At 38.1% G+C, this 26,672-nt stretch overlaps 1 protein-coding gene across 1 annotated transcript; it reads right to left on the reverse strand.

Annotated features, from left to right (window-relative positions):
• Positions 1-902: 902 nt before the first annotated feature.
• pkd1l2a (polycystic kidney disease 1 like 2a) lies at positions 903-25,058 on the reverse strand. Its single transcript, XM_066648020.1, is given in 41 exon segments — positions 903-1,139; positions 1,241-1,372; positions 1,459-1,560; positions 2,307-2,517; positions 3,125-3,285; positions 3,372-3,499; positions 3,600-3,733; positions 3,893-4,223; positions 4,339-4,524; positions 4,610-4,750; positions 4,886-4,982; positions 5,976-6,424; positions 6,701-6,902; positions 6,996-7,249; positions 8,295-8,494; positions 8,827-8,973; positions 9,323-9,501; positions 9,595-9,696; positions 10,824-11,054; positions 11,163-11,353; positions 11,838-12,063; positions 12,174-12,305; positions 12,602-12,722; positions 13,214-13,338; positions 13,427-13,582; positions 13,679-13,816; positions 14,744-14,926; positions 15,891-16,033; positions 16,410-16,709; positions 16,813-16,945; positions 17,072-17,180; positions 17,530-17,719; positions 17,845-17,986; positions 18,097-18,196; positions 18,691-19,093; positions 19,224-19,441; positions 19,658-19,814; positions 20,573-20,683; positions 22,363-22,551; positions 23,059-23,217; positions 24,743-25,058. Coding segments are annotated over 41 exon segments (7,473 nt in total). The 3' UTR covers positions 903-995.
• Between the last annotated feature and the right edge of the window lie 1,614 nt (positions 25,059-26,672).

Consider the following 26,672-nt stretch of genomic DNA (forward strand, 5'->3'; position numbering starts at 1 on the left):
CCATATTTTATAGCAACTGTAGTTTTTAAAATTGGATTTCAAATGCCACATTTAATCTCCAGGACTTGTTATGCACATTTCATTTTACACAGTTCTATAATGAAAGACTACAAATATTCACCTCTCCTGTAAAATGTAATGTACGTTTAGGAAAAACACAGTAGAAAAACACTTTTGTACCATTTAGTGACAATGTACCTGTACTATTCATTTATTTCTAACAGCGTAGCTGTAATAGGATCAAGGAAGTTGGCTCATTTGCTAAATCCTAGTTTTTAAGAATACTGCATTCTGGTTTGTAATCATTTTCAAGCCTGATATGATTGCCAGTTGTTCTGAAAAGTGTATCGTCAGTAACTGATGGACGAGGGGAAGCTAACTAACGGCATATAGTGAATTTTCAGAGCATGCAGGGGAAGCATAAAAAAAAGAAGTCATTTATTTCATTGACATATGTCCTCCTTTCAGAATGAGACGTATCCCTTCATGCACATAGCGAACCATGTTTCACTTTCCATTATGTGAAGAAAATAAATCTGACAGAAGGTTGCAGGGTTCAGAGCTATTATTCAAGGACAAATCCAATATATCAAGCAGTTCAAAAGTTTGAATTCTGAAAGCCTCATACAAAATCTCCCAAGGCAGTGTTCTAGAGATGTAACTGCTGGAAAATAATATATTAGATAAAACTACATTTCTGCATGTGGACTAGAGCTGGGCAACATGATGGCATTGTGTTCAACAGGTTTATCAGTATTTCCAGAAATCTGATCACCTGCAAAGAGCAATAGTTGATTTGGACGTAGCATGTTGATGTGCAAAATGAAACACCATTGAAAATAATCAGTTTTCATAGTTGTTAGTAGTATCTTTAATGTAGCAGTGCTTTTTTTTTTCCCCAACAATTCAAATTTTTCATACGAGCTACCCCTAAAGAGAAGGTTACATTTTCATTACACATGTAACGTAATTAAATAAGAGGGAAGTCTGTGTGCCTATGAAATGACAGAAGGTCCTGTGTTGGAGATAGTTGAATGGTTATGTTTAATATTGTCATTCAGCTGGTTCTTCACCTTGATGCCAAAAAGGCTGCATATCTTCATCAACATCAGATCCACAATTTCCTCTTCTTCAGAGGGCTGAGGAATACAGAAATGTGCTTATTTAATAAAGTGGCCAAAATCAGTTTCTCCTATTGGCTTCATGCGAAGGAAAAACAAAACCAGGTCAGTCTCTCTACCTTATGGTGTAACTGCTCTTCGCTAAATGCCACCAGGATGACGGATATAAACAGGTTCAGCACGACAAATGTCATGAAGATGATGCAGGACCCAATGACAAATGCACCAAGCACAGGGTTGTAATCCAAAACCTGGAATAAGGGAGAAATTTTAAAAAATCTATAGATTGGAATCATTAGAGTAAAAAAACAGCTTATCACTGTTATGCAATACATACCTCTTCGTAATTGAAGATTCCCAACTGTAAGCTAACCATGGTTTGGGCAGCATCTAGAAGAGTCCTGTAAGAATAAAGCTTCCAACCGTACATCAGGTTGCACTGTGGGAGGACAAAATGTTAACATTTAATTTGGCATGGATTAAAGAGAACAGCAGTTATTAGGCTGAATGAGATTTGTAAGATTTTACTTTTTGATTTTTTTATGACACTGAGGTTGGCCTTTGTGGGGCTCTGTACGAGATCATGGCAGCATGGTGTGCTTACCCAAGTGGGAAAATGAACACTGATCACTACTATGTAACCAACTTCACTAAACCAACCACATGGGGATTGCAGTTCAGTTTAAAACTGGTGAATCCATGTTCAGGAAATCATATTTGAACTCATCAGCTAAAAAACATTAGTTAATACACAAAGCTCGTTTGTAGTTAATACATAATTTTGCTACATTCCAGTTTGCAATGATTTTTTGGGTAATTTAATTTAATGGAAATCAAAATCTATATTATTTAGGAATGCAACAAAATGATAGCCAATTACTACTATCTGATATTTTTCATGTACACATCTGCCAAAACCAGTACAAATATTTTGAGAATATAATATACATATACTGATAATATACAAATAAATTTATAGATAATAAACAAATGTTTGCAGACTATGTCTCCTTAAATTAGCATACACCTTATTCAACACCAGGTGTTAGCAAACCCTCCTTGTGTCAGTGGTGTTAGAGCTAGACATACCCAAAGGGACAATGGTCTACAGAGTAAACAAAAATATAAATATGATGTTTTAAAATTACTGGTTGTTAAAATACTATAGTACATTTAATCTCTCACAGCTATGGAGTAGGACAAGAACATGATAGTCATGACCACGATGAAGCCTGAGATGTCATTCCATGCTCTCTGCAGTGTTGAAGTGATCATGTGAAGTTTGGGGTTGAGACGCAGCAGGTGCCACAGTTTGACAGTAGCCAGCAGAACCAGGAAAGCTATGATGTATCCGAGAACTGCATCTGCTGTTGCGGTTTCTTTGAAACCAGCGTACCTGCCAAAGGAGCACAGGATTACTGATGCATAGCAATAGCAAGTCCATCTTATGTAAGTCAGGTAATTTCAAATATATACGACAGTATTAAGTAATAAGAAATTTTATAAAATCCTAAACGAATGCTAGTCAATGCTACATCTTGGTTCTTATCATAACTTAACAATTTATTGTGATATTACCTAACGATTTAGTAAGTCTTATGACTGGTCGCATCTATTAATCTACACGTATTGTACATTCATTCATTATCTGTAAGCGCTTATCCAGTTCAGGGTCGCGGTGGGTCCAGAGCCTACCTAGAATCATTGGACGCAAGGCGGGAATACACCCTGGAGGGGGCGCCAGTCCTTCACAGGGCAACACACACACTCACACCTACGGACAATTTTGAGTTACCAATCCACCTACCAACGTGTGTTTTTGGACTGTGGGAGGAAACCGGAGCACCCGGAGGAAACCCACGCGAACACGGGGAGAACACACCAAACTCCTCACAGACAGTCACTCGGAGCGGGAATCGAACCCACAACCTCCAGGCCCCTGGAGCTGTGTGACTGCGACACTACCTGCTGCGCCATAAATGAAAACATAAATGACAACTTACTGGTCTTTGTGATTTTGATAATACTCCATGCTCTGGTTACCCAAAAGTGTCCTCTTGACAAAAACTGTTAATGCACTCCAACTTAAAATAATAATGGCTAGCTCCAAAAGATTCCACTTGCTCTTGAAGTATTGCCATTTCTGCTGTTTCATTAGCTGGCCCTGTGAAAAACAGAATATGTGTCCACATTTTATTTGATATAAAAGACATTGTAAATTAGTGACAAATTCAATGGGTATGGACTGACCTGTAGAAACATATAATAAAGGATGAAGAGAAAATAAATGGCTTCAGAGGCCATGACAAAGATATGGAGACCACCAGTGGATTGATACAGACGGACGGTCTGCAGCTCACTGCGATACTGGAAGGCTCCTGTGAAAACAATAGAAGCTCACAAATCTCTCGTGTTTCAGGTAAACTCAAGGAATATAGCGAGAGAGTACAAAAAAACAAACAACAAAACAGGTCTCACCCACTGCTGTCGTCTCAAATATCAAAGTGACTACACAGAAGAGGTTGACATTGGCATTATAAACTGTGAACTCCACAAAGACAGCCCTGGTGTGGGTATCCAACCAAGTGTGGTCAAAAAGATACTGAAGCAAACTGTGAAAGGGGAAAGCAATGGTTTGCTGCTTATATAAATTGCCTGTTATAAATGCAAGTTAATTAGCATTGATGCTAAATCTACTCTATAAATGCTGTGCTAAATAAACCCTAGTCTCAACTGTAACTATTGATGGGAGGCAAAAGTTGAAAAGTTACCTGCTTGCATTTTGCTGGCTAGAGCCTAGGTCCATGACAAAGCCTCCACCTCTGTACAGAGCTACACCCCCCCACACAGGGTGGGCTCTGAGTGTGGACTGGGTTTGGTAACACCAGGGTGTTAGTAGGGTCTTGGATATGTTTACATCTACTGAATGGTTCCAGCTTGGACCGTAAGAGCCCATTTCTTCCACCCCCCATGAGTATGGAGCATGGCAGTCGGAAATAGACGGTTGCAAGGTGTTGGGTGTCTTGCAGGAGTCTTTCCGAACCCGAACCTGACGGAGACGAGCGTTCCCCACCAGCTTTGAGTTTCCATCTGTGATAAATCCTAAAGATGCAGTCCATGTACATCAGATGTTATGATCAATGTCATATACATGTGTATATTTTCTTAACCAAAGTATTATTTCAAGTCTTGATGAGATGGATGTTAAATGAGAAACCTGGTTGTCGTCCAAAGAGGTTGTGTAGAAGAGTTGTGTTTGCCCAGGTAAACACATCTTTGTGGTTCATACTGTCTGAGATACCTTTACTGAAACTCTGCTGAATGTGCTGAGTGAGGAAGTAAGCGTTTGGATCACGCTGACCATAGGCTACTAAGAGTAGCATCCAGAGGAACCCTATGTAGACTGCAAACAAAACATATATTTTACCCACGCTGTGGTTTTAACCACATACATAATCCCAACCAATTTAGAAACTGCTTTTCCTTACTGAGAATCTCTCTGATTAGTACAAAGACTTTCTGCTCTTTGATCATGTTGTTCCTTATTCTCTCAATATCAGAAGGAGGAGGGGGCTGATAAAAGCTGCAAGTGCTGTCCCTTCTGGCAATGTGTACTGCATCAGGATCACCTGTGGACAGCAATAACTTTACGTCATTTTACAAGGCAGGTTTGCTTGGCATCATGCTGAAATTAATGATGGGATATTTTTGCCGTTTTATTAAAACCTTTCTTCTAAAAACACATTTTGAAAAAGTCTGTGTACCTGAATTTGTAAGAGTTTCATCAATGGAAACATCTCCATATTCTTCCTGATCAACTGACTTCAGCACCAGAGCAAAGAACACAGCAAACCCAAGGACCTGACAAAGAACAAGAGAGAATTAACAATATGCAAACAAGTCAAAAACACGTGTAGTGCTCTCAAAACACAAAGATAGCATCTATTTATTTTCCAATTAAAACAGCCATTAAGGATTTTTTTTTTCGATTTTAAGAGAATTACACATAAGCCTCAATAAGTAGTTATAATTTCACATTAGGTATTGTGTGTGTCTACCATGTCTTGTCATTACAACTTATTACAGAAATCTGTAGGGATATTTTTCCACACCTCCGAAGACCTGTCTCTGAAAACACTAGCAGCTTCTTTGTTTGATTCACATTTCTTCCTCATTTGAGGGGTTCTTGACAGCTACACGTCTATTCAGACCAACAGCTCTGAGCTGAAACACATGGATTTTACCCGGTCTGAAGTAAGTGTAGAGCATTCATTCATTCATCATCTGTAAGCGCTTATCCAATTCAGGGTCGCGGTGGGTCCAGAGCCTACCTGGAATCATTGGGCGTAAGGCGGGAATACACCCTGGAGGGGGCGTCAGTCCTTGACAGGGCAACACACACACACACATTCACTCACACCTACGGACACTTTGGAGTCACCAATCAACCTACCAACCTTTTTGGACTGTGGGAGGAAACCGGAGCACCCGGAGGTGTGCTCCCACGCGGACACGGGGAGAACACACCAACTCCTCACAGACAGTCACCCGGAGCGGGAATCGAACCCACAACCTCCAGGTCGAGCTGTGTGACTGCGACACTACCTGCTGTTAAAAACTCGTCAAACATTCCATTAACGCATTTTCAACACCTGCTTTGAAAAGAAAAACCTCTTTTAAAAATTTTACTTTTCCTTTGCTCATGCAAACAGATTATATTTGATTTCTTCAGAGCCATATCCTAAAAACTTAGATTTAATGGCTGTTTTCAATGGAAATAAAATAAATGAAGTATGATTTCCATAGGATGAAGGCGATGAATTATGACAGGATGAATTAAACAGTGCCTCTTACCTTCACTGGCTGAGTAATGAAGAGACTTTCAAAAAAAGACACAACCATTGAAATCAGCCAGCTAATGGAGCGCTCTTTTCCATAGGTGAGTCCATACATCATTGTAAAATACGCTGACACTCCGCTTGTGGCTACCACCAGAAACCATGCCACAAATACAAACCACCAGGGCAGGCCTTTCTGACAGCACTTTTTATTGCTGCCAGTGCTGCCTTCAACAGGGCTGGAGCTGCAGGTAGAGCGGTCCCCTATATAGCTACAGGAAAGCTGGGGTTCTAGTAGTCTCTTCATACTCTGAACCTGCAGCACAGCTTGACTGTAGCCATCTGGCTTTGAGAACCGTGAAGGGCCCAGCAGCATCAATTCTTTCTCCACGTTCTGGAGTTGCTTATAGAGATACTGCCTGTAGACATTGCGTTTCTCATTCGGCATCCGCTCAGGACTCCTCTCTGTCAATATGATTAAATGGACAATTAAGAGAGCAGCTCCGAATATATGTGTTACCGACAGGGGTAGATAACAAACCAGGCTTACTGGGCACCTTACGTCCATAAACCTTGGGCATTAGGGGGCCCTAAACCATTATATATTTATAATTGTTTCTGTTTGTTTTGTCTACAGAAAAGTGACCATGTGGTGGATCACGCCCAGGGGCCCAGGGTTTGGTAATCCCTCCCTGCTTACAAAACAATGAAAATGCTGTGTGTTTAACTGTGAGTCCAAACCTTGTAGATTTACAGCTCCCAGGGAGAGAGAGAGTTCCTTCTTGCAGTCATCGGAGTAAAACTCTCCACCTGCTCGGTTATGCTGGCGAATAATATCTTCAACCAATGACAGGAGGGTGTTGATATCCATTTTTCCTGAATCTAGCCTTGGCAAGGGACTTCTCAAAACCTTAGAAAGGGACTGGGCTATTCTTTTAATATCCTAAAAGACACACAAATATTGCGTATACATATTCTACAGTAGTCTTAAACAATAAGCTAAAAAATACAAATCCAGCCTCTGAGCCTCATGTACCTTGATAACAGCATCTGGTGTAATCTCTCTGTGGAGATCATTCTGTGGAGAGGGAGGTTGTGTTGGTGACACACGTCCCGTTTTTCCTTGTTTAGTTGAATCCACTTTGGACTGCTGTTTTGCAGCTTCATCTGACTTTCGTTCCCTGGGGCGGACATTTCTGAAGATGCTCACAATAAGGAGATTGATTGGGAACATAATGATGGAGCTCTGGACGCCAATCATCACTTGCTGCCAGGTAAACTCGATTTTACCTTTAGTCAGAGGTTAATTACAGATTATGGAACAGAATATAATGACATTAAAGTGATAGTTTGGCAAAAAAACAACCTTTCAAAAACACCTTTTCCCCTCATGCCAAATGTTCATTAGACCAAGAGCAATTTGATATTTGCTTCGAGGCTTTGAGGCTAATGGACAGAAAAGTGATTGCTATTATTGATTTGGTATTTTGCTATGATTTTACCTTTGATTAGTCTACATATCCTCTACGAGAGAACGCTTTCTGCATATTTTAATGCATAAAGGTTGTTTTTAAATTTGTTAATTTAACTTACTGAAAACAGAAAAAAACTTTAGTTGGCATATGTCTTATGTTTTCCTGATTGTTTAATACAGTGACATAAATTATATTAACTATCTGATACTACTTGATGCATATTGCAGTAAGCATGTCATGACTTGCACTTTATTTCTAAAATTGGCACATAACTAATTGGTGAGCTGTTATATTAGCCTCATGACTTCATTATAAATATTAGCGTCGTAGCTTCCATGGCAATTTAGCATGTCAGACACTGAAATTTCTCAGTAGTCATTCATTCATTCATTCATTCATTCATTATCTGTAAGTGCTTATCCAGTTCAGGGTCACAGTGGGTCCAGAGCCTACCTGGAATCATTGGGCGCAAGGAGGGAATACACCCTGGAGGGGGCGCCAGTCCTTCACAGGGCAACACACACTCACACATTCACTCACACACTCACACCTACAGACACTTTTGAGTCTCCAATCCACCTACCAACGTGTGTTTTTGGACTGTGGGAGGAAACCGGAGCACCCCGGAGGAAACCCACGCAGGCACAAGGAGAACACATCAACTCCTCACAGACAGTCACCCGGAGCAGGAATCGAACCCACAACCTCCAGGTCCCTGGAGCTGTGTGACTGCACCGCCCAGCAGTCAGTCAGACATGCATTTTTATTTTTATTTATTTTTATTCATTTTTACTGATCATATAAAAAAAAAAAAATTTGCATTAGAGGAAAAGAGCAGCATTAAATAATGTCTGCTTTACCTAGATCCATGGTCTGCTCAGAGGGGTCAGTGGGAATTCCCCAGAACATGATGCTGGTCAGCATGGTGCAGAGCAGCAGAGAAAAGCAGCAGGAAACACGCTGCACACAAGTGAAGTTACTGCTGGGAGGCCGACTGATCACAGAGAACCATATATGACCATCTCGGAAATCCTTTGCAGTTTTCATGAAGAATAGATTGCTTTTGAAAAAGAAAGACAAGACAATAATAACACAGATACAATGCGTAGTATTTTAAAATGACTCAATGCCACTGACAACCAAAGCATGCGTTTTTTGATATTATATGCATATTTTACATATATATGTTTTTCAGTGAAATATAAGCTTTAATTTGATTAAAAGTTCATTAGATTTAAATTAAAATAATTGTGGTGTATATAGTTTTGTTTTTTAATATTTGCTAATACCAAATTGATTCAAATGTAATTCTATAGGAAATATTGAAACTAATTGGTTATTATATTTACATATAACAACATGACAGAAGTCACACAGGTAGGAGACACACACCTAAACCGTTTAAGGTCCACCTCTGTTGCAGCAGGGAACACTCTGTCCAGGATGCACTCTCCCATATCAACGGCCAGCCATGAGCTGCACAAGAAATGCCACCTCTCTCCAGTCTCCAGGTCTTGCACCATCACTTTATTAACAAACCTAAAGAGTTCAAATTCAAAGTAAACACATGATTACGAAGCCTACCTTCATTATATTTTCACATATATGATTTTGCTGACAGAACAAATCCTTTTCTCTCAATCCATTTTGACAAATATGAATATACAAGCCTTTCTATTATGTGATAAATTATTTACTAAAAGACATTGAATAAACTATTATTATAATCACATCCACTAAAAATGTATTCTCCTTCGCCTGTAAAGTTGGCATTTTGGAATTATGAGTCTTCTGTACAATATGTGTTCACCAATAAACTAAACTCGTATTCATTTCATGATATGCAATTCATATAACATATTTAATATTGAACAATATTTTGTTGTACCAAGCAGGATGTTTTCCAGAATTATCATGCCACAATCTAATGCTCTGAAGCTCTCCAAGAGAGAATGGAGTGGTCAGAAGGAACATGTCCACTGCTCCTCTCTCAAACACTTGCTTGTCTGAGTCAGTCAGATGGTGGGGGTCACTCTCTCCCTCAGAACCCAGTAGAGTCACTGTAACCTGTTGTAAGAAAAGTTCTAATTACAGTGGTCAATCTTTAACATATTAACACTATTTCTGCCTTCAGGTTTAGGCAGAGCTGGACAAACTGACCTGAGAGGTAGTGGATGCTCCCCAACGATGCCCAGTGGTGATAGTCAACATGTAGCGATATTCAGCCAAGGGATCATTGTCTTCCAGCACTGTCACTTTCACCTTTAAAATCATGTCAAAGTAAAACAGTATTATCTTGATACATTATATATAAATAGCCTTCCTGGAATCATTAGGCGCAAGGCGGGAATACACCCTGAAGGGGGCGCCAGTCCTTCACAGGGCAACACACACACTCACACATTCTATATATATATATATATATATATATGTATATATATTTGTTAAACCATTACCTCCATGTTTCTACACTCAAAATCCATTTTGTCAACTTTACTGGCCATAGAGGAGCTATTTGTAATTCTACAATTAGAGTCCATATGTTGCTCTGCATACTTTGTTTGCCCCCTTTCACCACCACAGAATAGGTATGATTTGGGTGGTGGTCTTTCACAGTACTGCAGTGACATTAACATGGTGGTGGTGTGTTAATGTGTGTTGTGCTTGTATGAATGGATCAGACACAGCAGGGCTGATTAAGTTTTTAAACCCCTCAGTGTCACAGCTGTACCGACCAAAAAAAAAAAAAAAAAAAAAAAAAAAAATCCAGGGCAATATCCAGTGACCATCACAAACTGTGCACTTAGCTACTGTCTCTGTCTTTGCCTCTACAAGGTGAACGAATTACACAGGTGTGTCTAATGAAGTGGACAGAGACAGGGCACAGTGTTTAATCACACTAGAATGGACAATGAGTGTAGAAATATACTGTTATGGCTGATCTGCACATACAACACTGTTTTTAAAGAGGTAATAATCTACATTTAACTTATTTACATTTATATTTTCACATAAAAATGAATAACAATATTTTTGTGATTACCTATAACTGTCATGAAAAATGCCTACATGACAATTGTATATTCTTACATTATATTAAATGAAACGTATTAAATGGAGTAAAATATTAAATTGAGCTTTGAACAATTAATAAAAAGCCCTTGCGTCTCTCCCATAAAGTTAGTTACAGGCTGCCGTAACAAATCTCATTATTATCCTTTGAAATTTAAATGGCAAGCTAAACTGCTGTAGGTTGAATGGTTGCTTATATGATTATGATTATGGGTGGTAAAATGTTCATTGTTGTGACATCACAACCATAATTTGAAAATGTACTGGAGATTTAGAAATATTTTACAAACATGAATATTTTGTATTGTAAGAAAGACCTTGGCTGTGTCGTGCAGGTCTTTTCTTCGTGCCCATATCACTACCACAAAGTAGACAAGGAAAATGGCACCGACAAAGCACACCACCACAGGATTGTTGACGAACGTGGAAAAAAGCTCTGCAGTGCGAGAAACGTCCACCAGGTTAGGCATGACAAAGAAGGAGCTCCCAAAGAACGTGAGGTGAGTGCACAGGCACTGAGTGACCAGTGCTGTGGTGCGGGGGCCAACCTAAGGGGAAATGCGTGTAAATCATAAGAGGCATTACATTGATAATACTATTAAGACCAAAATATGAAGTGCGTTTTACACAGGTTACTAAATAGACTATTTGCTCACCCTACAGCCATAGTCACTCCAGCTGGTCTTAGTCTCATCCCAGTACTTGCATTGAGCCGCAATGGATGTGATGAACACAGAAGCATTTGAGGAATTCACGCCAGGTTCTACAATGGGCCTCACTAAGAGATAGTAAACTCCCACTTCAACTGCCATATCTCTGGGGCCCAGGACCCATGTGTACATCTCATCTGTATCAAACAGACCATAAGCTTACCACAATTATGATTCTATGTTTGCTTAAATTATAATAATTTGTAATTTGAAATTGTATTTATGTAATATTGGTAAATGGTATTTCTTATCATACAGTTCCCTAGGTCTCCATTACAGAAAAATAATAATTCGAATTAATCATCTATTTGTATTACTATTTGTATCATTGCTTAGCAAAATGTTTTACGGTTTTTTGATTAATGTTCACTTAAAAATCAGTAGTTTGGACATTTTAACAAGAACAGTGAAGAACAGAACAGCACCCCCTTGTGGAGCAGTTCCTAAACATGAAAAAAATATGTATGTCAGAGAGTGAGTTACAAGCCAGTTTCATGAAGTGATCCACATCTAAAAATGCAATGCTTCATTAACGATTAAAATAATCAGTAGATAATTAGAGTACTAAGATTATCAACAAAGGACATCTTGACCATACCCTGATATCAGTTATAGAGTCACCTGTTGAGTTTGCTGGTTGAGGAAGTTGAATTTGTGCCTTGAAATTGGTGTCGTTTGGATAGTGCTGATAACCCAGGAGTAACTGTAAATGTGTGTCCTCTGTGGGGTCCAATTTTAAGACCAGGGATATATTTGGTGTGGTCACGTTGATGACAAGAGTGCTGTAGTTTCCCAAGTCAAGAAATGTGCTGTTTACTTCTGCCAACACTTCTCTAGGTAAAAGGATCTGGAAAGGAAGAACACACTGTATGCATTACCTGTGTATAAAACTAAGTGTCGTATTGAAATTGAATGGTGCTCATATGCATGATAGACATAATTACTAAGCCATCTTACCTCTATCTCATCTTTAAGGTTTGTGACTGGAATGGACGAGCCATTCTCTCTGGTGAGAGAGAGAGACCCCACTGCACCACTTATGGAATCATCTTTACTCCAGGAGAAGGGGTTTATCCCTAAACTGAGCATCTGGGAAGAGTAAGATATACATATTAATGTTATACATACAGCAACTATCTATTCTACTGCAATTAATAATTAAAATGAATGAAATAAAAAAACAAGCTAAAAATGTGCAATAAATTGTGTATATTTTCTTAAACTCTAGGTATGAAATGCTAAAGTAAAGAGTTTAAGCTCCTAATCTTAACTGCTCGTAGTAAGTGTAAAATAATTACTAGTCCTATATTTAATTATAATAACCCAGACCATACATAAACTAATAAATAATATTAAATTAAAAACATCATCAACTAAGCTCTCACCCGCACATCCACTGCTTCCCCTAAGGGCAGCACATCGGAACCCAGAGATGGAAGCATGAAACTGGCTGAGTTGTTGTTCTTAATGCTGAATGACTGCTTCTGAAGCTCAGCGGGTGACAATCTAATGAAAGATATGATGATATACAGGTGAGAATCTACCATTTAATATCTACAGTTAATATCAACATGGCCTAGATGTTCTCTGACACTACACATAGCTGAATCTACCAAATGGGCAAGAAGAGCAGCTGCCAAGTGACACCTAATGACAAGGATTACCAGAGGGATGCATAAAATAAAGTAATAATTAGCTAACTTATGGAGGGAGCTAGAATGACTTAAGTTTCAGCAGACTTGAATTCCTTCAGGGTTCCTTGTTTAGTGTGTGAAGCAAAGAATAAATTAAATTCTGCACATTGTTCACACTTTAGAGTCATCTTTCAGTTCAATTAATTATTTAAAAGCACTACTACAAATATTGTACAGTCAATTTCATTTCTATTTTATATTTAGTATATTTTTACAACGTGTTATGACAAAGCACAAAGGCATTGTGTGTGTGTGTGTGGAAAATAAACATGAAACAGTCATATCAGCTTTAGCTTAGCTTACCTATTTACATAAACACTGATCTGGGCAGTGCTAATGACAATAGGTTCTTGGTTTGTACTTTTTCCAGCCAGCAGGGCACTTTGTATGTTGTCAGCTGCATCCAGTATAAACTCTGAGATTGTTTCCTAAAGCAAAGAACAAGATTTAAGTGAAATATACAATAGCATGTTGGCTGACGTTATATTTAGCCAGTGTTCATCAAGTGAACATTACCCGGTTCTCTGTGTTGGCAGAAACTTTAAGGATGTTGTTGGCAGCTTGAAGGATGGGTGTAGCTGCCTGAATTATTGGTTGTTCAACATCCACTTTGGTGGGACAGAGAAATACCAGGGATTTGCTGAGGTTTGACAGGAGAGAGCTGGCCTGTAACTATAGGAAAGAGACAGAGGTAAAGAGGACATACAGTGTGAGGGTTAAAAAGTGCAGTACAGTACATGTAGGTCTGAACACACTAGGGACACATACCTGGGCGGTAGAAGTCAACTCCTCTCCCTCTGCTGTGAGGCTCACCACAGCACCAGCGGTCATCTGTACTTCCGCAGAGGTCGTGAAGGTGGCAGCGTATATTGCTGTGCCCAGGTCTGAAAGCATCTGTTCTCGAAGCTTTGTTGCAGGTGAGTAAGTGAATTATTCAACATTTAAAACAAATAATACATTAATCAACACTAACTTTTCATATTACTTTGGGCATATATATGGATTAAATCAAATAATCTTTTATGTTAATATTATTTATTATGTTTATATTATGATTGCCCAGAGGACAATATTACAGTATGGTAATTATCCTATTAATTAAAAATGTGGTAAAATATATTTTAAGATTTAAATATTGAGTCATATTTGACAGTGAAATTGAAAATACATGTTTATAATTTTAGACCACTGTTGAATATAAATCAATTTTCCAATCCTTTTAAATGGAATTCATTCATTCATTCATTCATTATCTGTAAGTGCTTATCCAGTTCAGAGTCGCGGTGGGTCCAGAGCCTACCTGGAATCATTGGGCGCAAGGCGGGAATACACCCTGGAGGGGGCGCCATTCCTTGACAGGGCAACACACACATTCACTCACACACTCACACCTATGGACACTTTTGAGTCGCCAATCCACCTACCAACGTGTGTTTTTGGACTGTGGGAGGAAACCGGAGCGCCCCGAGAGAACACACCAGACTCCTCACAGACAGTCACCCGGAGGAAACCCATGCGGACACGGAGAGAACACACCAACTCCTCACAGACAGTCACCCGGAGCGTGACTAGAACCCACAACCTCCAGGTCCCTGGAGCTGTGTGACTGCAACACTATCTGCTGCACCACCGTGCCGCCCTTTTAAATGTAATGTCTTTATAAATTATATTATCAACATAATACTCTTTTTTCAACATTATTCACTTTTAAATTCATTACATGTTCAGATTTATTTTCCATCTCTTCGCTGCATTTTTAGGTTTTTACTATCTATTATTGAGAATATTAGATGAGTAATGTAATAAAAAAAATGTAAATCTATATTTCTGTACCTTGGTCCTGGCTGCCTGTTCTCGACCACCAGCTGAGCCCACATTCAGCCTGTCACCCACAGACTGGAACATCTGTGCCAGCACTGTCCCTTTGAGTTTTCCAAGTTGCTGCAGTTGATTTACCTGATTGGACACAAGGGCCTCCAGGTCCTGCACTGTGGGTTCAGTGCTGAGATTACTTACCTGAAAAAACACATGAAAACCACCTTGAACTACAGTTTATTAGGCTATTATTAATGTAAACGCCAGAGGAGAGTAGTTCCTACTGAACCTAGTACATATGAGCTTTTTCGTATGGCAATAGTTTTATTGTGACTCACATATGCTGTATCAATGAATAAAGAAATCTGCCTTTTACTTGTTGCATATTTAGATTTAACATTTAGTTACTATATTTAGATTTTATTCATTCATTCATTCATTATCTGTAAGCGCTTATCCAGTTCAGGGTCGCAGTGGGTCCAGAGCCTACCTGGAATCACTGGGCACAAGGTGGGAATACACCCTGGAGGGGGCGCCAGTCCTTGACAGGGCAACACACACACACACTTTTTGAGCCGTCAATCCACCTACCAACGTGTGTTTTTCGACTGTGGGAGGAAACTGGAGCACCCGGAGGAAACCCACACGGACACAGGGAGAACACACCAACTCCTCACAGACAGTCACCCGGAGCAGGAATCAAACCCACAACTTCCAGACCCCTGGAGCTGTGTGACTGCGACACTACCTGCTGCGCCACTGTGCCGCTCATTTAGATTTTATTATTTTTCTTTTTCTTGTTATTTATTTATTTATTTATTTATTTATTTATTTTAAACACATTATTGACGCTGAAGGAAATTTTAGAATTTTTTGCTAATTTGTGATTGGTCATTCACACGATTAAGACTTACATGATAATGCACCCTCTCACACGGCAGCTATTATTCAGGAAATGGTTTGAGAGACATGACAAAGGGGCCTACATAATTATGCAGGTATTTGTAATGTAGTTGACCAGTCTATCGTCTTTTAAATACATATTTATGAACTTCTATTAATGTGGGGTTAGGGTTAGGGTTGGACATGTGTTATGGGGACCTGAAGTTTCAGGTTTCAGGGGTTATTTCCAGGTTTCTGAATTGAGGCCCAGTTGTATACATACCTGAGCAGACACAGTAGAGTGAGCCTTCTCTCCTGCTCCGTTCTCAACTGTGATGACTACAACCACGCTATGGTTACGTCCAGCTCCTTGTGGAAGGAAGAGTGACTCTACCTCATTCTCCTGGCCAGAGTAAAGGTAGTCACCTACAGAAGGTAAATAAATGACACACTAATGATGCATTCAACTTTCAAATACTTTCATTTCTTTTCATGATACCCTGCAGGTTTTGTGCTATTGCTGAGGAAATTAAAACAGTTCTTTTAGTCTGACACTGCAGGGAATTAAGGGATTGTTACCACTTACAGTACGTTACGGTAAATGATGCAGTAAACTGCTAAAATGTATGTCAGCTCCCAGAATTCTTAGTGAAATAGAGTAAAAGGTTGTAATAAAAAAAGAAAATGATGTTACCATATTGGAAATTATTGTAAAGGTTCAAAGTTTACAGTGCAGTAACCTCCTTTCCTGACATTATGGAATATAAGGTTAAAAATAGTGTGGACTGGGAAAAAATCACACCTGCTGAAGTTAAGAAGGAATATGTGCAGGGTATGTTCTTGCAGAAAGAGGGATCCACAGTGCAGCTGATGTTGAAAGGTGAAAGAACATCTCCCACAGTGGGGTTAATGCTACAAGCGGGTGCACTGGGGAAATGTGATGGTGAAGGTGGTGTTGTAACTGAGGCTGGAGAAATAAAAGGAGCTTGGGTATTGGACACAGTGCCATGACTAGTTGGTTTTAATTTTAAGGATGGGGTGGAGGAGGCACTGAAGATTGGAATAGTGAACTCAGCAGATCCAGAAAGGCCATTTTTCACTCCTGGGATACAGAAAATATTTTGAGTTTACTAGGGCACCTGCGAAATTGTTGCTCAGAAATATGTTCAGAGAAAAATACCACTGGGAGAACAAATAATACACACCATAGACCACAACTTTGATGTTATGCTGTGCATTGGACAGAGTTGAACTCTCAATTGTGAGAGAGCTCACCCCTTCCATCTGCTTTATCAGTGGCTTCAGGCCACCTTTAGAATAACAGGTGCTTAAAACATCCTGAAAAAACCAAGAAAGAACAAATGTGAATGAAAATTTCACTGTGTATTGAAGCATCAGCATATAACCTCTGCCTTCCCATGTAGGTGCCAAACCCTAAAACAGGATGTAAGCAAATGTACTTACAGATACAGGGTTTGTGTCCTCAAAGTACCAAACTATTTGCTGACAACCTTCACAGTGTAACTGCAAATTAACACTGACATTGAAATTCACTGGATTGCAGTGGTCACATCTGAAATATTATGAAACAAGTTCAAGAAGGTCATAAATCAAAGAGATCAATTAGATTACTGTACAAGATGAGAGAGGACAACTAATTTCAAATTAGGTTGAGCCAATAAATACCCATCGGACTGGAAATAAAACCAAAGTGGGCCAAAGTGCAATACATATGTACTCATAGCTCATTCCCTTTTTCCTCTTCTGTGGTGTTTGGCTAACACCTATATCTAAAAGTGATTAGTAGATCCAGATTTAGTCTCTGTGCTTGACACATTATAACGTGCTCCTTTTAGATTGAACTAATGTAATCCATCCTTTGGCTCAATTTGACTTGATGAAAGAACGTGCATTGTGCTTACGTGATGGATAAACTTAAGTCGGCCCCTGGTTTGACAGAGATGCATCTGGTTGCTCTCATTGCCTGTGCCTGCTCTATGGTTTTTGTAGCAGTCACAGAGTAAACGGAATAAACGTAGGGCGGAGGGAGACATGCTGTGATTATTTCATGTGTTTCAGTCTCAGTATTGACATCACAGGGACAAGTTCCACCTGTAAAGAATTAACAAAAGTTTAGATCTTCATTATTTTTCTTATTAATGACTAGAAACAGGGACCTTATCTTAGGATATCTTAGGAATTAGGCATTAGTATTCCCCTAGAAAATGACCACTTACTGCAGCTCCAGGCAAATGTATAAAGGGTATCATTTCCATCAAGGCCATCAACTCCCAGCGTCACACTGTTTGTGCCAATAACTGGGTTTTCTGGGTTTGCAGTGATCACCAGGTTATGGTCTCTTCTTACATGTTGTCCTGTCTGAAAAACAGGATATAGTTTAAGAGGAATGGTTCAGACATATACTATGAGACATCTGAAATTTGTAAAATGTAAAACTGATGATAAATGTTTACATCATGGTTACTCACTGTGACATCTGGGCAATCCACTGTTATATTTCCAGCATCCACTTCCAACAGTGAAAACATGTTCCATGCTCTGACCAGTACATTTAATAAACCTGAGAGAGGAAGTGTTTTTGAGTTCCCTTAAAAACAGGAAATATTTCAACAAATCTGTTTGAGAATAAGTGATTAAAGTAGTTTTGACCAAAAAAACTAACCTAAACATGGAAGCTGTAATTGCCATGAATTAAATCAACAGAACCTAAATTATGTTGACTTGCTTATGTGCTTTTTGGAACTGTAAGACATACTGTAATAGTTAAAAAAAATAAATAAATAAAAGTGCCCTTTTCTTTGTTATGCAGCACTACAATTGTCGACTCTTTAGCTGAGTTTCCTCTGCTTAATAACTATTTGTTAGTCTTATGGCTTCAGTGCAGAAATAAAGAACCAAAATTAACACCATATAAGTCTTGGCAGTGTGAATACATTTGAGATCTGGGTGAAACTTGATTTTGACCCATTTATTCCTATAAGAAAACGTTACGAGGGAATCATAAAAGTGTAGTTAGTGTCTGTGAGTTAAAGAATAGCTTGTAAAACATTTTTGTACCTTTCATTGTGCTGAAAATATTAAAGACCTGTAGGCTATTATTTAGCATCTGATGCGTCTGAGAGAAGCTTTCATTGGCCCCAGAGAACATAAAGAGCAGCTCCACCGGAGCACCACTACCGAGAGAAACATTAATATATAGAGATGATCTTGAACAAAAGTCCTGATCCTGTGTTATATAGACCATTAAATCCTCCACTGGCTCCACCAAGCACAGCGTCAAAGCAGCAGACACATCTGTATTTGTCACCCCGTTGGAGGCCAGGAGAGTCAGTTCATGGCATCCTGGGCCCAGGCCTTGTATGGTTTCTGAGGGCAAGGTGATATTGTAGGGAATAACCCCTCTGACTGTAGACGAACAAGCAATTTCCAATCCTTCATGCTGGACTTTGTATGTGACATTAGTTCCTAAGGGAAATAAGGGAGGGTTAGGTTGTTACACGTATTATCATAAAATTCACTACATTTTGGAATGAATCTTTGTTCCTCAATGTGCTATTGAGTGAAGAAAGCATGATTTCTCTTGATGTTGCGTTACCTGCTGCCAGCTCCACCTGTAATGTCAGTTCTTGCTGGTAGAGACCAGTACAGTTTTGACTGTTTGTTGATTGATTTGAGCTGTGGCATCTTACTGTCACAAATTCTCCCAGAGGTTCTTGGATGGTAATGGTTTTCTGGGCAGTAACATGCCACTCACTGGTGCTACATTCCACTGTAACATTGTAGACTCCAGCTTGTTGGAACATATGCACCACACTTCCCTGTAACCTGAAAATGAATATTTGTATGACATGCGTTTATATATGAATTAGGTCTAAGAGGTACTTTTTATATTGTATAATAGAGTATTAGTTGTACTTTGAATATTTTTTAATCTAATCTGTCCTACGGAATTATTTAATTTTCATTAATCATTACAGGCGAATATTTCAGTTGCCTCCATACTTTATACTATAAAGGATGTTAATTCACTGCTTTTACCCTTCAGGCCTGTAGGGGTCAATAGAGTATCCATCCCCAGTGCTCACGGTGCAAGTGAGGTTGCCTTGAAAAGGGTGTAGCAGCCACTTCACTGTTAAAGTCACATTTTCAAAAATAGCTGCCAGTTTGTCCATCAGTAAGTGAAGACCTGTAAAAACAAGTCAAGTATTATCTGTTAAACAATATTCACTAGAAAATCATGATCTTACCCAAACATCATTCATCAGCCAAAGCATGATTGTTTTCTGGCATTTCATCTTGGGTTTTGCACAGCCAGTACCTAATGTAGCTGAGAAGTGACACTATTTTTAATTGTAATATTCTTATTTTAACTTAATTGTTGTTCAGTTGCAAAATTAAAGAAACTAATTTAAGTTATCGAACATGTCTTGGCTGATATGTGTTTGTAACAAGAATATGCCATATATTATAGCCTTTAGTGCTTTTAAACCTTGGGATTAGCATCAGCGCTAATTCAGATCTGGGTTTGTGTGTTATTTTGATAATTAATGTGATACTTGCCATAACTGCCATCATTTTAATAACAACAGCATGACCTGCCTTTCCTGTAGTGCTATACACTTGCCCTTTGGTATCTATATTTTCTTAGAGCCAACAAGACAAATACACAGGTTTATGTAACTGATAAGAAAATCAAATGAATGATTTATAGCTATAGTAAAGCCATGCTGTAATGCACGTATCTCAGTCATAACTGTAGCAATTTAGGGCTGTGCAACTGCCAGGATTAGGTGTTAATGTAATGGTCAGTATGGTGCTACTACTATGGTGGTGACTTTTATGTGACCTGATTTTCATTCATCTGAATACTTTGAGGTATTCATAGTTAAAGAAATGTAATTCATGAGTGACATACTGATAAGTGCAATAAAAGAGAGCTCTGACCATCTTTGCAGTGATACTCCACAGACAGGTAACTTCCCAGTCCTGGACAAGGTTGGCCGAAAGATGCTATGTCTGCTGTGGTTTGGCAAACCTGAAGACCACGGCAGTGCTCTGGACAGAGGAAGGTCAAATAGATAATGATACGATAATTCCTTTTATACTCTAATACCAGAACAACTATTTTTCTGTTCCACCTGTAATCCAGAATTTCGGCATTTGCTGATTTGCTAATATTTCTGAATACTCTCTGATGTCTGGCACATGGTTCTATGATAGTTTAGGGAGGAAATTATGGTCATTTATTCATTTATTTTTCTTTTGTTGGGTATTTTAAATAAATATATTCACAATATCACCAATCAGCCATAACATTAAGTTACCGTGATTCAACAAGGATTTTTCATTTTATCGGCTCCTCATTTTATACAAAATATAATTTAATACAGTATAATTCCAGACTATAGTTCATCAAATCATAGTTGCTCTACAGGACTCAACAGGTTCACCACAAAACAAGTTATTTCTGGGTAAAGCTGATAAAATAGACAATGAATAAAGAAATAAGAGGGTCATTTTAATAAACTTGTCAATGTAGACTAGACATCCTGTTGCAAATTAGTGCCCAAATAAGGATTTTTATATTTTCTAAATTAAAGATTAATTTAATAAAATATGACACCTAAGATTGTTGTTGTTTTAAACAGTACAAATAAAATCTTTATTGGTGTAATATACTTTTCAACCCCTGTTTCCTACCACTGTAAATCCAGTTAATAGTTGAGTTTTTCTACAGTGCACCATTTCACATCAAATTCTGAATGTTCCATCCAATAAATGATACCGTTTTTTTTTTTAAATTATATTTAACATGTATTACTTTTTTATGTTGTCTGTTAACCATGTAACATTTGGTCATTTGATAACATTTGATCTCAAATCAGTATTTGTATTCCCCTGTAAATATTTGATTTTATTTGGACATCATCCATTTAAAAAACTTGTGTGAATCAGTTCTGGAAATCAAAGTTCAAATTCATGCTTATTTTGTGTGTGTTTTGACCACAGTCTTGCTGCCTGTCAACAGTTTCTATTATATATATATATTATACTAATAGATCTTTAACCGCGACCCTGAAATGGAAAAGCAGAAAAGAAGATGTATGTAAGATCTGTATGTAATAGATCTTTATTGTAATTTAACAACCGGAGCTAAACTATTGAATCAGCACTATTAAATAAACTCCTACAGTGTTCAGAATTCACTTAGATACAAATGATCTAAGGAAACATGACATTACAGTGAAATTAAGCTATGTTAGCATGTTTATGAAACAAAAAATTAATAAACATGCTATTTTTTTAAGTTAACATGCCTCTGTGGTGTTGTTTATATGTTAGAAAATGATGTATGCGTGAAATAACAGTCACTACTATGGGTGAGCCGTTCTGCTTTAAAAATGCAGTGCTTCTAAGCCAGTCTCAAAAGCACAGATTCTACGTGTACAGATTTACATCCAAGCCACTATTAAGGCATTTAGGCATTATCAAGACATTTTATTCCTGGAACATAACTACAGAATATGCCATTTTAATGAACAAAGGTGAATTTATAAAAGTTTAATTGATTACCAGACAGACACTTAACACATCCTCAAAATATGTACATTTTATGGTCGTCAAAGGTCTAATAAGATGGAAAATATAAGATGGACAAATGTATTTATTCATGTAAATATTGTTATTCAATTAATGTATTACATTTAGTTAAAATGTGATAGTCAGGGATATACCTGAAACTAAGTCCACCACATCCACCCAGCTGCACTCCTCCTGTGGCGATGTTTGAGTTGGGGGACCACCAGTCCTGCAGTAGTGCAGTGTCTTCCTGCCGTAGAAGCTGTCATCGATCTCTATCACCTGACCAGAGCCGCACTGTAGAATGGCACTCTGGTTCACACAGGCTAAAGAGTGTCCTGATTCTGACACAAGTGATTACAAATGCATTTACAGTAAGTCATAACCATGAAACAGAACAATCATATCTACAGTACATTTTCAAACATTTGTTAACAATCCTTATACAGGATATTGTTAAGCTCAGCTACTGCAGGCTGTTCCCTTTATTGACACTGACATCTAATTAAGCCTGAGGTCACAATGCTCTATGTCAATTGTGGACTAGATCCCCACCAGATATCCAATATCAGTGTCTGGCTTCACTAAGTGTTCCTTTGGCTGAATGCCTTTATATCTTCACAGAGATGTTAGAACTTCTAATCTAAGCCTTGCCAGAATAAAACATAATGTTACTGAAGCAACAAGGGATCAAACTTTTAATTGAAAAAAAAACCGTTGGCTGTGAAGGTTCTGCCATTCTCAGTGCACAAATTGGAACTAAATGACACAACCGAATAAGTGGAAACTACACCAAAATAGTTTAAAGGTTCTTGAGAGCACATATAAATTATTGACAAAGCAGTACTAACCAAACTCGCAGATAAAATAGAACTCCTGGCTGCAGTTACTGGTTGTTTGCCATTGAAATCCAGAATGTTTTGAGATGTAGCCGCAGTCTGCGCCTTGCATGGGCTCAGTGAGCCAATTAGAGTAACTCACATCAGAGCCATCCAGCCAAGACAGAGGACCTATACACATAAAACCAACAGGAATATGACTGTCAGTATGTTCCAAGCAATAGGAGACAATTTAACTGAGTTTGGATCTTGGCTTGACTAAAAATTAGTGTATCTGAAAATATGTGTAGTTGGTGCAGAATTTAGCTTCATTCACTGGTAGCAGTGAAGTAATACTGGACAGTTTAGGAAGATCTGTCTTCTAAAATAAGAGAAATCTATGGAACAGAAAGCTGTGACATGGGAAAAGAAATATCACAACAGGAACTGTGCTCCTGTGTCTGATGATAAAGCCAGCCCCTTTATGCTGGGCCACAAAAGGTCCTCTGTAAGACAAAGAGATGGCACAGCAACCATTTTAGGGCCTGTGTGGGACTCTTGAAATATTTAATGACAGAAATGTGGCATGTGTAAATGTCAGTAATAAATTACGGTTTATGTGCAAAACAAGCTAAGAAGACAGAAAGTACCTGATCACAGATTGTGTACTTCAAAAACTAATTCCAGGACAAATGTGACTGATACAGTCAACAAAAAGATAGCTGTTTGCCGCAGACACTATGAAAAATGTAACTATTACACGATCATATATTTAATAGATATATAATTTATTTATTTTAGTATAATTTATTTAAATGGGTACTCATTTAAACTCGTTTAACCCTCCTGTTATGTTACGGGTCAAATTACCCTGTTTTAAAGTTTAAAGATCTAGGAAAAATAGTTAAAAGTATTTTTTCAGTATGAAACTTTTTCTGCTTGCCTTAATTAGTGTAATCAACATATAATATGAAAATGGTTCATCTCACATATTTGCAACCACCCCCTGCATGTTTATATCACATAGATGCTGTTTGGGTCAATTTGACCTGGAAGTCAAACTGGAGGTAAAAGGGTGTCAGAAATGTCAGAGTGTTTGTTTGTTTGCAAATGTGAGACATATTTCACCCCAATCACACACACACACACAGGTACACAGGTGCAGTGAATTATCCTAATTGAACCATTACCTGTTAGAGGTAAGGAACACCACGGCACTAAATATTGATAGAATAATTATTAATCGAGTTAGTAATTAAATATTCACACTGCTTGTTAGGATTTTTTTGATTTCAGACATATTTTGGAATATTAAACATGCACCGGGTCAAACTGACCCGGGAACACCATGGCTGTTCCTGACAAATGAACATAACAGGAGGATTAAGTTAAAGGAGTTCATTTTCAGAACATATTTCTAGGAAAATTAGACATACATAAGGTAAAGGGAAGTTAAAGGAAAATCTTCCCAAACAGGAAAACAATTAATACAGAGAAACAGAGAAAATGGGACTACTAACACCCATGAAAGATCTGTTACAGTTCCAAAAATGGTCCCCATCAAACAAACATCATGCAAACATATTCCTGCAGCTTTCTAATGCAAAGTAATAAATGCAAAACATGGACACACTAAAACCTGAAAAACAACATTTTGTTTAGTTGGTCTTTTGAATATATAGTCTGACTTTTACTTTGTACATTCTAAAGCACTCACCCTCGGTGGCAGCTGAGTCCAGGCTGAGGTTGAAGGAGGCTGGAGCCAGGCCCAGCCACCAGTCCATCTCTGGCTGCAGATGTTTGTGGAGAAACTGCTGGGTCTCATCATTCTGGACAAAGGCCAAGTGTCCACTGCCACGCTCACACCAACTCTGAGCACTGAGGAAGCTGCGCTGCTGGGTCACAAACTCAAAACATGAGCTCTCAAAAGCCTGCTGTTGCTCTGAACAAGATAGGGACTCCCCATCAGTGTCCACTACCGAGACTCTAAAGACCACCAGCAGACTCAGAGTGGACAGAGTACATGTGTTCATGTTTACCTCCTCAACTACACACTATTCCTGTATGTCCAGTGTCCCTCCTGTATGTCCACTGTCCCTCCAGTGTCCCACGTCAGGGCACTGACGTCATCCTCTGAAACGATAGTCTAATCATGCCAATAAGACTTGTTCTCTCAACAAAGGCCAACTGCTGGAGAGCTGGGCTTTGTGCTTTTTCATTAGAAGCAGTGCAATAAGGGCCCCATGTGTAAATAACACAAGCATTCTTCTCACTGAGCAGGCAGCTATTAACATCTCAATACACAACCTGCACAGCAGAGATAGGCCAGGAACCAAGCATCAACAATGGCCCTCTGACATCGGATCACTGATTACAAAGTAAAACATTTTATGTTAAGATGTTATGTTTGTGCCTATTGTTTTTGATAAATGCCATTTATATCAGGAATAAATCAAAGAAACACTAATTAAAGGGGAATTCCACTAATCTGGAAAACATTTTGAGGTATTAAACTGACAATATGTCAGACGTAATCATGCTGTTGGTGATGGGAACCAGACACACAAAATGTCTAATCCTCATAGATATTTACAATATAATAATATACAGTAATATGTGATATTATGTATTATTTATCTTCCAATTTTTTTTGTTATTTCCCCCTTGTGGATAAGCAATCATCCCTATAAGTGTGTTATGTAGCATATTTCTGCTCATTTTAAAGTATAACACTACTACTTTGCTTAAAGACACTACCAAAAAAAACCTAACATACTGACAGAATGGTCGTTGTTTTTTATAATTTGTTGCAGCATGTAAGACTAAGCAAATAAGATATACAAATAATGATTGAAACTATTATGGGTATGAGTGCCTAGACATATGTGAATTCATAAATTCACACAAAAAAAAAAAAAAAATATATATATATATATATATACAAATATTCTACTGAGTAAATATGAATACCTTTATTGTCACTGTACAAATGTAGAACTCTAGACACTATCACTTATCTCTCTGTAAATGCTATGCAAACAATATATATATATATATAATTGTCTTAACAAGCATATCAAGTGTTAAGATAAGAAATGTGAATAATTTCCCGTTTGAAAACTGTGTCAGTTAATTGCTTCTCCATGTTTAAGATTTGTTCATTGATTTCCATGTGCTAAATCTCTGATACCCATCCTGTATCCTCCTAAGGCAATGCCGTGTTGGTAGTCACTCTTAAAAATTTTGTATGGAGATGTTGTTCAGTTTGTCCAGTGACTGAAAATTGCAGTAGATTTTCTAAATATATGGCAGTATTCTACATAATTGACAGTGTTAATGACTGACTAAAGGACTAAACCTTGATCACCCACAGATAAAGCATCCGTCACATAGATAGCTCAAAGTCTAACATAAAGGTTTATGCTTGCAGTAAAATACATAATAAATGTAGAAAAATGAAAGAATTAACCTAGGAATATGAATTTATAATTGCTGTATGAATTACCCATGAATGGGCCTACAGAGAGTTAATAAAATAATGATTATTAAAAAAGGAAATGCTATTTAAAGGGCCTTGTTACACCTATAATCTGTATCTATTTTAACCCATAGAAATTCTGACAATAGTTTTAAACATGAAAAACAAT

The sequence above is a fragment of the Hoplias malabaricus genome, chromosome 16 (genome assembly GCF_029633855.1).
Source record: "Hoplias malabaricus isolate fHopMal1 chromosome 16, fHopMal1.hap1, whole genome shotgun sequence".
NCBI lineage: Eukaryota > Metazoa > Chordata > Actinopteri > Characiformes > Erythrinidae > Hoplias > Hoplias malabaricus.